The sequence below is a fragment of the Archocentrus centrarchus genome, chromosome 17 (genome assembly GCF_007364275.1).
Source record: "Archocentrus centrarchus isolate MPI-CPG fArcCen1 chromosome 17, fArcCen1, whole genome shotgun sequence".
Lineage (NCBI taxonomy): Eukaryota > Metazoa > Chordata > Actinopteri > Cichliformes > Cichlidae > Archocentrus > Archocentrus centrarchus.
In genome coordinates, this window is record NC_044362.1 from 18239120 (window position 1) to 18251771 (window position 12652).

Sequence of the window (12652 nt, forward strand, 5' to 3'; positions counted from 1 at the left end):
AAATAATTGCGAGAGGTACAACAGATGCAGCAAAAATCAAATTTATGGAATTACTAATTAACCACTGTGCAGACATGTGAAAGCAGTCCCTGCAGCAAAGTGAAAAAAAAAAAAAACTGAACAGACACTATAACTACTTTAGCTGAGATTTATTTATTTTTTTGTTTTTTTTTTGCTACATTCCTCTTTACTCAAATCTAGGGAGCATAGGTGGGTCAGTTATTAAAGAAATATTTTATATCCAACTTCATATGAATATGTGCTACAAATAAAAGTGATCTTGGTAGTGGGTAGTACAATAAGCTTTTAATCTGTTCAGTCATGTCTGAAGCAACAAATTTTCTTTAAAAAGTTTAAATGTAAAAAACACAAACACATATACGATGAAAATTTACAGGTCATGACTCAAGGGGATTTTTTTTTTTTTTGGATCCAATTAAATAATTCCCAAAGTAGGACGCGCGGGTTTGTAGTTCATACTCCCTGATGAGGCAAATGGTATGTCGTAATAATTTACAAAATGATTTCCTTACTGCATCTAGTGGCTCCATAGTGTAGTGGTTTACACATTTGCCGAACACAAGAAAAATCCCCCGTTTGAGGCGGAGACATGAATCCCTTTGGGGGAAGGAAGGAAGGGAGATTTCTTTGGAGTAAAAGAAATCTGCCAAATCAAACATGTGCAGCTACCCGCTGTGGCGACCCCTTGTGATTAAGGGATCAGCATCTTCTATTTCCTTACTGCATATATAATGGTCTTTGAAGTTACATTTTGATTTCAACTGTATTTTTTTTTTTTGGCATAAACCAATAAAATAAGCAATTAAAGTAAAAATACTTCATTGGCATCATAATATTTAACATGTCATTTATGAAAAGAAGATGCTGTTGTTGAGACTAGCTGTTTATGACAACAAAGACATTCTGTACTGTAAGCAACACATCAGTGACCTTTTCAGAACAAGGGGTAAAAACAGACTTAACCAATATGCCTGAGACTGAATCAAGTCACTGGCAAAAAGCTATGCAACACACAAAATTAGCAACAAATTCTTTTTTTTTTTTTTAATTTACATTGGAAAATTAGGAATCATATTAAACCTAATGTAGGCTCCAAGTTTTAAAACAAACTTTGTTTGGGGTTCCAGCATATATAGATCCTTTTTAAACTGGTTTATGGGACAATCTCAAACTTATCAAATATCTTGTATCTTCTTATGGCAAAAAAAAAAAAAAAATCTCCTGTTGCACTTCATTTTTATTCTTTAGATGATTCTCAAGTTTAAGAAAACAAAAACATCAACAAGGGGAACAAAGAAAAAAAGAGTCCACAGAGCTCTGCAGCGTCAAGCGTTTGGCTGCCACAGAAAAGTCTAGCACCTCCTGCTGCTTGGGAGGCTTCTAGTCTAGCTGTTCCTGCTTTATCCTGTTTGAATTGGGCCCTCGCTGACTTGTCCTCCTCAGTTCCCTCCTCAGGACGTACTCGCTGAACTGGGATGAGTCCACTCCTCCGCCGCAGGAGCCAGCAATCTCGAAGCCACGTTGCTGGAGACGCTCTAGAACCTGAGAAATGTGGAATAAGACACGAGGAGGAAAACGTCAGAAGCGAGACATCAATTACGGAGCGGAATGTACAGTTAGTAGCAGGCAGAGCTCACTCATTTATCTGTAAAAGTCAGTGTGATGAGCCAGTCGTGGAGTCACAACAACTGTGATGCTAAATTGTTAACCACTAACCTTTTGTTTACTGCTGCAAATCTGAAAAGCATTGACTCATCTGAAACACCTCCAATTATGTGCTGCTGCCTTAGTGTAGCATTGGAAACAGCTTTGGGAGTAAGTAGCAGCAACATACGGCTTGTGACGGGAATTTGGATGGGGCTTTCACAAGACTTTCACAAAACCAAGAGCCTCTCATATTGCCTCATACCTCATTTTCATTGTTTTCTGGTGTATATGTGTGTTTGTCTATGTGTGTAGCTGTTCTGATCCCACAGCCTTGCAGACATCTACAGACGTGTCCAGGGGGGTTGTAGGATCACATTCCATCGAAGAGGCCCCAGGGAGCAGAGAGGCTTTCTCTTTGCCACTTGGCTCAGTGTGGGCTGCTCAGAGAAAAAAAAAAAAAAAAAAACCCTCTCCCCAATTCTCCCCCAGGCCCAAGCCTTCACCAAAACTACAAAGGTCCCCCTACTGCTGGCAGCTCTCTCTGCTCCCCTTCCTTCTCTCAAACCCCCCGCCCTGCCTCCATTAGCCGCAGATACAGCATTCACCGCCGGCGTGCTTTAATAACCAAACAGGATTATGGGCCCTGCCTGGGGACAACCTGCTAGGGAGCATGCTCACTCTCTTTCTTGCACTCCACGACTCACACACACACTTTAGAGTCGGGTTTGCGTGTGTGTGTGTGTGTGTGTGTGTGTGTGTGTGGGGAAGTAGGCAGTGATTTGACTTCCTCAGATGGAGACATAGTCCAAATCATTGTAAAATCTTTTCAAATGCGCCTCTACTTCATCATTTATAGATGCATATCTGAGGATTTCACCATCAATGAATTAGTAGAGTATCAATTTATAATCTGGGAAATGCAGTATCGCCAAATGCATGCTGACAATAACAATGGAGTTTGACACAAAAGGACTGTTTAATCGAGTAAAGGCTTACATGTGCAGTAAATAGTTGTTCGTTTAAAAGCTTCAGTCATGCTAGTATTAGTTTCTAAAACAATTCCTGGGAAAGGATATTTCTTCAATATAGTATATTAATAAGTAATAGAAAGTGAATTGAAAACTGACTGTTCCTAGATTAAACTTATTTAGAGAGCCATCTCTGTAGAATGAATGCTGTTTGGATAGACTCAGAACCCTTAAATTTGTAACACCCCTAATACCTTAAAAGAGTTTATCAAGAAAAAGCTATCTTTAATAAACAAGGATAAAACTAATATATCAGATCTGCACAGCCTCAAGATACTGCTGGTATTCATTCACTTAGGCATTTGTATCAGAACTCTTGATATTAAATCTTGCCAAAAGTGTTGATCCACTTAGTCACCAACTTATGTCACCTTAATGTTTTCATTACATCCTGAACTGCCTCTTTCTTCTTGCTGTCAGTTTCCTTTCCTTTTGTATATTTATATCAATCTGCACCACTGCTGAAGGTGTCAGCTGTTCCAATATGCAAAAATCTACCATTAACCCCTTTACTATGCCTTTTCATGAGATTGGCACTAATGCCCATTGAAACCTGGGGTTTTGTTCATCATTGTTCAAAAAAAAAAAAAAATCATAATAACCTTTCAGTATATTGTTATTCAAGTGGTCTGAGAAAATCCTCCAACTCCTCTGGGCTCTGCTTTCAAGCTTTAAAACATCTAGCATGTGATGGAAGATGCTGGCCAATCACAGGACTTTTCAGACCAAGAGTGAAAAAAAAAAGACATGTTGTCACTTGGTGTAATGGCTTGAACACAGGTCTTTCAAAAGAGGGACTGGCTTGGTAAAGCCAGATGTTGTCAATGACTTATTTTTTGACATATGAAGCATATGTATACCTTCATTCTTGTATAATTGGAAGGGCTAACAGCAAAGAGAAAGAACTTCATATTCTTTTTCCTTTTCTGGATTTCTGATACTCCAACTCTAAGACCAAAGGTTTAAAAGAGCTACCGTTGCAACAGATGCATAAGTAGCTGCTACTGAAGCCGACCCTTTTTCAGCTCTCCAGTTACAGTCAACATTATTATTCCATTCAGATCACAGAAAGTAAAGATGGTGGGAGACTTGTGTAATGATAGCCTGCTAAATTAGTGCTTTGATGAACTCATCAAAGCGCCCATTTTTCTGCAAGGCTGTTCTTGTGATTTGATTATATTAAAAAAAAAAGATAAGATTTTGAAATCAGACACATTTTTTTTTTTAAGAAGGGAAAGGCTCAATGAACAGATCATCACTATAATCAATTACTTAGGAATATGTTTTCAAGATAGATAGATACCTGGACAGAGTTGAGGTGACAGTACCCATTCAGTGGGAAGCGGATAACGTGTGTGGAGTCATGGTTCCAGCCGGCATTGACAGAGTTGCACATAACATCTCCGATCTCTGGAAACACATCTTCAATCAGGGCCTTGTCGCCACTGAGTGTGATCCTCTCGCCCAGGTCAGGTGCAACACGCACTACCAAGCACTCACAGGGACGGGACACCCGACCTAGCTCCTGGTCCTGGCGCCAGCGTTCCAGCTCAGCAAGCATGGGCTGCAGCTGGAAATACCGTGCTTCCTCATACAGCAAACTGTAGTCCTGTAGGATGGAAAAGTGAAAGGGTTTTCACATCATCACGTTCAGGAAAAAGAACTGCGAAGTTGTCTGCCTTGATTAAAACCATGGTAAATATAGTATATTCTGTAAATATGCTGCTCCTGTTTATTATTCTCTTTATATATCTTTTACATAGGTAGTCTTAATGCAAAATTCAGAACAATCTGGATACTACAGAGCAATATAAAAACTGTTAAAAGTTGTAATTTTTTTTCTAATGCTGAGCTATGCCAACAAAAGAAAACAAGGGCACTTTAAAATCACTGTTCTACATGAATGAACAATAAACCCTAGTCGAGACACCACTCAGGAAAAATTACAAAAGATCCAAAGTAGAGAAGATACAGGGCGACGTGTAACACAGGGTTGCACGGGGTAGAGGAGCAGATCCTTTACCCACAGCACTGCAGGGCCTAAACTTCACCGCATTCCAGTTTTCTCATGCCCCTCTCAACATCTACTCGGCGAGCATATGGCCTTAGCTTGAACTTGGTCTTGTCTTTTGCCTTTGCTTATTTTAACTGACATACTTTCTACTGATGGAGCTGCACAGTGGACAATCCATCTGATAATGTGGCTATTTGTTTTCTCCCAGGGCAAGTTAAGTAATTATTGACTAAATGAAACATAAGAGGGGGGAAAAATAGGAATGCTAATGTGCCACATACAGTGACAGCCACCCTGGATGGACATTTGGCACAAGAACATAGAGAGCAGCAGAAAAAGCTTATCATGTGGCCATGGGTGTCAGTATAATTGTCTCAGTACAGGCTTACTGTTTTACTTATGTATTGCAAAAGAATCTTTGCCAACTAATAGCTAGAAGGGACCAAATTGCATCTCTTGATGAGGAAATGCTTTGCAATTGAGGTTTGTTTGGTAGAGCCCCGATATTTTTTCTCTCCAGCATGTGAACCATTTTCAGTAACTCAGGGAGGACTAGTGACCAAAGGCATTCCACGGCCTTAGCATTCATTGTGTGTGTTAAGTTGTAGGACTGCTGACTGGCTGATGGGAATTTACAGTTTCTAGGATGGGCATCGACTTACTTTGAAGTCGTCGGGGATGAGGAGCTTGGACGTCCTGAGGAAGTTGAGGATGTAGCGGAACATGTGTCCATCCCTGTCAATGAAGTAGTGCTGCTTCAGGCTGTCCAGGACTATAGGCTCTGTGCCATCAAAGAGACGACCAATTCTGCCCATAGAGAGAGGAGGGGTGGTGATTTAGGCAGAAAGGGAGGTAAGGAAGGAGGAAGGAGGACAACATATTACCATTAACAATCCTACCCTTTTTTACATTGGCAAACAAAAGCTCATAACACTTTTTAAAGCCTAAATTTGGGCTCAATAAATCTATCTCAAAGAAAGAAAGAAAAAAAGAGGTGGTCTGGAGAGGTCAGGGCCAGCTGGTGCTTGGTCGCCTGAGGCGGGGTGCCAGTCACCCCCAGGCCTGGGCTCGGAGCGACAGTGTGGCCTCCCAGCCTCCAGATGGCTCCATGCCCTTTGGCTCTTTACTGCTGCTGTGACATCTGTCAGAATAACCAAGTTGCTTTTGTCTGTGCTCTACATTCTGCACATGAAGCTCTTACAAATTGTTTACCCCTTAAAATAACTGAGCTTTACTTCACAGTCACACATTTTGTGATTCTACCTGATAAATCCCAAGCCAATTGAGGCAGCTGACTTTTTGTGTACACCAGTACCTCCACCGAGAGCGTCCCTGATATATCTTGTGATTTGACAAGATGTGACATTTGACTGTCACGTTACAACATTGACCATTAAACGGGATGACAATAAACTGTGAGGAAATTCTGACAATCCAAAACACATCTGGCTTGATCAGAATACATCCCTGGTAAAACACAAGACAAGCAAAATTCTGGGCACAAATGGTCACCCATGACCCTGGATCTTACACCCCCCCCAACTTAAAATACATATGCATGGTTGAGCAAACTCACCGAGATTCTGGAAATTTTGTTAAGGTGGCCAGACTGCTGGTGTACATGTGTCCGCCTACATCAATGTGCACAGGAGCATTGGACTTGGTGAGCTGTGCAGGTGTTGGGATGCCCTGGTTACTCAAGGGAGACACTGGTGACCGTGTGATCATGGGCCTGGACATGGTGGAGCGACTATCCTGAGGGAGCACAAAGGAAAGGCACATAGGAAGATGCATTCAAGTCAGTGTTTTAGCTGCAAATGAAAGAGACAATTAAAACAACTCCAGGGAGGACAAAATTAGAATATTAAAAACAGCAAAACAAAGAGAAAGGATATTAAGAGACAACAATCTGCTTATTTCTTTAGTCTAATACACTCTGCAGTCAGAAGTGGAGATGAAGGTTTTTTTTTTTTTCCTTTTCTGTACAAGATAGAGCAGCCCGACCTTGACCTGAATGTTGCCACAATCCACAAGCATCCACTCCTGTGGGCCATAATCTCCAAAACCAAATTAATTTGGAGCATCAATCTCAGTCATGAAAATGAGCAATAATGATTCCTGATTTGAATACTATAATAGGATTTCGAGAAACTGTCTCATGATAACCTACAAACACCATTAGGAGACGATTTCTATTAAGCTCTGAGAAAAAAAAAAGAAAAAAAAAGACTTTATCCCCCAAAAGTTTGAGACCCTGAGTGAAGATTGGAGAAAATCTGTAACTACAAAGTATCCCAATCACTGAGGAGTAGACAGCAGATTTAGACATTATAAACATTTTTTTAAGAAAGAAAAAAAAAAAAAAAAGCACACATTCAACAGTAAACTGCACAAGGAAGATTGTGCAAGCCTTAAAGTCTGACAGTATGTGCGCAGTCTACGTTTGAGGGCAGTGAGAAGGCAGTTTGTTCGATTCAATAAAACCCAAGTGTCCGCCACTTCGCCCTATAAAGTCTAAAGTTAATTCGTTCTTCTCCAGACAACATGAGACTTTACGCGTTTACCTGCGCCGGCATCACTGTGGTTGGAGAGGAAGTCACCGAATGGTCATTTTGCTTTAGAGATGCTGCGGGAACAGGCTCTCCTCTGACAGCGAACATCAGCGAGCTCTCCCTGCACTCCGCTGCTCGGATCGGGAGCCGTTTGAGGGAAGCGTGCACAGACTCATCCACGGAACTGATTGGACGCGGTCGCTTTCTCGCTTTCTGATGCGTTAAGTCCATGATATCCGTTTCGTCCATAACGCAGGCGTTAGGGTTAAGAGATAGGACGAGCTCGACTTTTTCCAGCACACCTGCCAAATATGAAGAGGCGTGAAAAGCGGGATAGCGAACACCGGGGTGAGAGCGGCGCCGTTGCTGTCACACGGAGCAGCTTCTTTGCAGTGGCTGGGAGAAGTCAAAGCCCCCGACAACATTAGCATTGTAGCGCCCGCGGCTCTTTTGGGCTGTCGCTGTTTCAGTGGCAGGTATGTGTGTCGCATTTTGCGGAATAAAACAAATCCTGCCTTATCCTGCAAAATGCAATCGTCTGGTCATAATGCGATTCGGGTTAACGCGCACATCTGGACCTTCAACAGCTGGCCTTTGCCCCTTTGGAGCAGTGTTTCCACGCGCGGCCGCCTCCCCCCCCTCGTGCTGCTGCCCATTGTTCAGCAGTAGTTTTGTTCAGCATGGTCAAACCCTCCTTCAACATATCAGTCCCACAAAGTTCAGTCTCTGACAAACCCGAAACAGTGGCCAACCTTCTCAATCACATGGACAAAGATACCCCCTGTAATAGCCTATTCAAAATCCCCACGTACCAGCCACAATCACCTGACTGATTGTGAGCTTCCCAGTCACACAAAAGCAGTCAGGAATATCATTTTGAATAAGATGTTTTAAGGCAAAACCCTCCTTTAATTATTCATGGGCTACAAGACATTATCAATAACTTAAACGTCCTCGAGGTCTACAAAGATACACTGCATGTGAAGTACCAGCTAACACCCCTTCAAGTCAACAATGTTGACGCAGACACAGACAATAACTATAAAACTTCTTTGTTTCTCTTTGGCTCCGTGTCGGACAAATTGAAGAGTTGCTGTGAGGTGGCTAGAGTGTGCAACACCACCTCCAGTGACCACATCAGCATTGCAAAACCACACTAATGATATCATGGAGTATAAAATCAGACCACAACATGTCCAATTGCGGTTAAAAGTACTGCCATAGCACTCTCCTGGGTTGTTTTTTTTTTTTTTTTTGCAGAAAATGTAGGGAATCCACAATTTTTTAATAACATTCAGATTAAAATTAATTAGTTCAACCACTGGCCTTAAAACATCCACATTCCTGTTTTTCATTGGCAGTGTGAGTTTCACACCTAGATACCCAATTAGCAATTAAGCTTGCCTTTGAGTGTAGGCCTCCAATGCGGTGTGTGATCCTGGTCTGATTTGCATGCCACTTGTGCACGCGCTGATAAGCGCAGGCAGCAGCCATACATAGTTTTAAAATTCAACTCCAGAATCCCTCGCAGAAGGCAAAGGGGCCTGCGGGGCAAAAGAGAGAGAAATCACATGGCTGCTCTTCAAAAGGGGACCTGTGTAAGGCAGCCGGCAAAGTGCGTGGGATCACACTCAGAATGCAGGTAATTTGTTCCCTGACTAATTTGTGGAGATGGTGGTGTGTGTGTGTGTGTGTGTGAGGGAGAGAGTGAGAGAAAGTGTGTGCCTGTGGAGAGTAAGTTCTGAAAACAGCTTGGTGGAATTGGATTTCCTCAAAGCCTTGTCATTGCAAAGGTGGATTGAGTGTAAAATCTTTGAGGCATTATGGAAAATTGCAGGGGAGAAAGAAGAGAGAGTGAAAGAACGGGTGGTTTGGTGGGTGGGAAGTGGAGGGATGGGGTTTGGGGGGAGTTGGTTGAGGGAATGAGTTCTCATATCACAAAATCATTCCGAGTTGCTGGAAATAAGGACATGTTGTGAACCTTTGCTGGACTCATGTCCACCTCACATTTTTTTTTTTTTTTTTTTGTCTTTTCGCTAAAAACCAGTTCAAAGGTCACGACTTGATCAAAATCCACAAGTAAGAAGCAGCAGATCTGCCACACAAGCGCTTTTCCTACCTGTTGCCATTTTGAATTTGGCACAGCGCTACAGAAGTCTCCCATGCATGTTAGGATGTTTGCAAAAGAAGTCAAAACGTATGTGTTTAGGGAATCTGTTCGTTTATCCAGCTTGTGTAATTTTGTTGCACCACAGTATGCACAAACAAATCTAAAACAGGCACAGAGCATCAAAGCCTGGAGCGCCCCAGCTACTCCCTTTTATTTCTGTTGTTTTCCACCAGTTCTCTGTTAGGCCTTTAATGCAAGACCATCTTTCTCTGAGCTTTAAGGAACAAACACTATAGCTTGGGTTGAATATTTAGTAAGACACTGCAGGGTACTTCCTACAAATACCCCTAAAACCTAGAAAGCAAGTATCTGTCTGCTGCTGTAATAATTAAAGGGCCTTTTGGGTTTCAGTATAGGTAACAGACTAACTTCAAGTTGGCCATCCCAGAATGCAGCTCTTCACTGTTTCGATATATCTCACAAGATACAATTAGCATTTCAGATCAGAGCATTAACATTCAGTTCAAGGCGGGCAGACTGGTATTTACATAATCTGGATGGGTCGTCTCTGCTTTGTTGCCTGTGGCCATTTGTTTGAAATGTCCATACACAGACAGCTATAAACTTCAGTTGCTGCTGGCGCTATATATATATATATATATATATATATATATATATATATATATATATATATATATATATATATAAAGGTAACGAACTGTTACAACAGCATGGTCTGGGTAAACACTGTGAGCTGGATCACTGATCAAATACATATCCCACTGGACTTTGTAAATAAAAAGTGACTATATGCTCCAGCCAAGATATAATGCCACATCTAAAGCTGTTTGGCGTTGAACAGATTAAAACATTTCAATAAAACTTTTTGCATTGTCATTAATGTTTCCGCTGTCACATTTCCCTTCTTTCATGACAAATGACATAAGCCAATAAGTCCTGAACAATGACTTCAGCCACTTTATCTCTTGTTTGTATTACATCAACCCCAAAAGCCACATCTTCAAGCTGACTGTATGTCTGATATTTATCAGTAAAGGCATTAGTTAGTAGGTTTTTGATGACCTGTGAAAATGTGTTCACTATGAAAAAGTACTAAGGCACTAAAAGAGGTTGCCCTCACATGCAGATGCACACTCACCATTAGATTTGAAGACTATGATAACCTGTCCTTTAAAACGTCTGGCTAAACCAGCTTTTTAATTTTAATAATTGCAATATGCATGAAACTAATCATTTTCAGTAGATCAGGATGATCCGGATGGGCTTTGATTCTCGGCAAGATCAAGAATTTCACATGAAGGTATGAAACCTGTCATATTAGTGCTTTCTTATTTATCAAACAGAAACACACAATTACTCCCTCAGTTTTCTCAGGCGTACTTATCTACTTGAAAATGATTCTTTGTGGAGTTACTGGAGCTGTACATCAGCATGACATCACAGATAAGGAAGTGTGATCAGTGCTGTGTTGCCGCAGGCTGTTAGAAACTGTAGTGCATGTTCTCTGGCACAGAGCAAACTATCCCAGGGCACAGGAGTGGCAGAGCCTCTACAAAAATACAATAACAGCGTTTCTCTCCCAGTGTTCCAATCGAGCAGGCAGAGATAAAGTTCGAGCAGATCATGTAGTTTCACAAATGTGATTCTGAACTGTTCTTTCAGTCTTCTTTCAGAGGACTGTTTGTTAATGTATTGTCACTGGGAAACAAATGAACTAGAGCAGTATGTAGTTTTTTTTTTTCTTTTTTTAAACAGCGCCATCAGGCGATCGGTCCTGACAACCAAACATCCTAGCCTCTCTCCCTTTATTCATTCACCCACTGGAACTCGTGAAACTGGCTATTGGCTTTCATTGCAGGTGACTAGAGCAGTATTTGAGTATTCCCCCTGGAGTCCAATGGCAGATGTTTAGTGATCAAACGCAATCTTTATTTTCTTTAAATTTAGGATACCATATACTACCATATACAATACTGTATAAAGTACACACTTTATGAACAGACTAGATGCCTGTGTACAAAGTATAGTCCTACAAGCGAAATAAGTCGATACTGTTACTACTACTGAGTAACTATGTGCCGATTCGCATCCGGACCTTGGAGTTGATTACGCACGGCACGGTCATAAAGCTGAGAGACAGGAGAGGACTAAATTCGCTCCTATTTTCGTCTTTTACATAAATGTGAATCTCATAACACGGACATGGCTTGCATTAAAGGATGATTCACAAATTCCGCACTGACGTGTGTAAAAAGGTACATCCTGTCATACAGAATAAGAAATACGCCCGCGGCAAAATTACTCCACAATGGCGTCTTTCATTAGAGGATCTAGGGCAGCCAGGAAATGGAACTGTTTCACGACCAAACTCACTTCGAAAAATCTTTACGGAAACGACAAACGCGGGTTTAAGTAAGTTAGAAGCAAGTTGTACAGCAGCAGCGACACGGAGACGGCGATGTTTTCGGAGCTGAAACGCGCCAGGAGCGAATTCACACGGTGGATAAGTAGAGTGTTTGCTCGACAAGATCACAGTCTAAGCCCGCTGTTCGTTTAGATTGGATACACCAGAACGTCCTACATTGTAGTCACGCGCATACATTTGTACAGTAACTAAGGGACAATAGCCAGGAAGTGGTTAAATATTTTTTAAGAACTGTACCGCTCGAATCGCTTGGCACATGCGTAAAAGCTGCTGCGCCTCTATGTCCCAGTCCATCCAACCTCGGAAATAATATCAAACCAAATAAATCTTCGCTTACCTGAAACATAGAGTGGCATAAAGTATCTTTTTATGCACCTTTTCCGTCCGATTTGGCCCACGATCTGCCTCTCTTCCTACACCAGTGAGAAATGCAATAGCTTGGCTAAGGTAGACAGAACAAAATACAGAGAATACTTGCTCCAGGGCTCCGAAACCCCTCAAGGCAAAGATCAGGATACAATTAGCTCATGTCTCTGCCCCAGTCTAAACCAATCTGCAAAATAAAACCGCGAGCAAAGAAAGAGATCACAGCAGCAGTGCCTCAGTCTTTGTTGAGTTTATGTTTTTATAAAATCAAATAATTTTTTTTTTTTCTGCATTTACAACACCCTCACCCCTCCTGCCTCCAACTTGCCTATTGCCTCCGTCTCGCAGAGAAGCTGATTTTAATCGTTATGATTAGTTTTGATGTAACGTTCCCCCGGGCGATTTCTACAAATGGATGGAGTGTTTTTCTGCCAGGGAGGAAAGGCAGCAGATGATGATAATTATATA

The 12652-nt window shown here is 41.6% G+C and overlaps 1 protein-coding gene across 2 annotated transcripts; it reads right to left on the minus strand.

The window, feature by feature from the left end:
* Nucleotides 1–1053: 1053 nt before the first annotated feature.
* kctd1 (potassium channel tetramerization domain containing 1) lies at nt 1054–12422 on the minus strand. Of its 2 annotated transcripts, none has more exons than XM_030751145.1 (5): nt 12156–12422; nt 6287–6465; nt 5373–5517; nt 4000–4305; nt 1054–1563 (listed from the first exon to the last, which is right to left on the minus strand). In XM_030751145.1, the coding sequence occupies exons 1-5, from the start codon at nt 12162–12164 to the stop codon at nt 1402–1404; spliced, it is 801 nt and encodes a 266-aa protein (XP_030607005.1). In that variant the 5' UTR covers nt 12165–12422; the 3' UTR covers nt 1054–1401. The 2 variants fall into 2 exon arrangements, with proteins under 2 accessions (XP_030607005.1, XP_030607006.1); XM_030751146.1 differs by lacking the exon at nt 12156–12422 and adding an exon at nt 7275–7764.
* Between the last annotated feature and the right edge of the window lie 230 nt (nt 12423–12652).

What these genes read in the sequence shown, in the direction of transcription:
- kctd1 (XM_030751146.1), bottom strand. Translation starts at nt 7,511, where the DNA reads ATGGACGAAACGGATATCATGGACTTAACGCATCAGAAAGCGAGAAAG. An exon ending in ACAAAATTTCCAGAATCTCG is followed by an intron (nt 5,518 to 6,286) that starts GTGAGTTTGCTC and finishes CTCTATGGGCAG; the next exon opens with AATTGGTCGTCTCTTTGATG. An exon ending in TCATCCCCGACGACTTCAAA is followed by an intron (nt 4,306 to 5,372) that starts GTAAGTCGATGC and finishes TCCATCCTACAG; the next exon opens with GACTACAGTTTGCTGTATGA.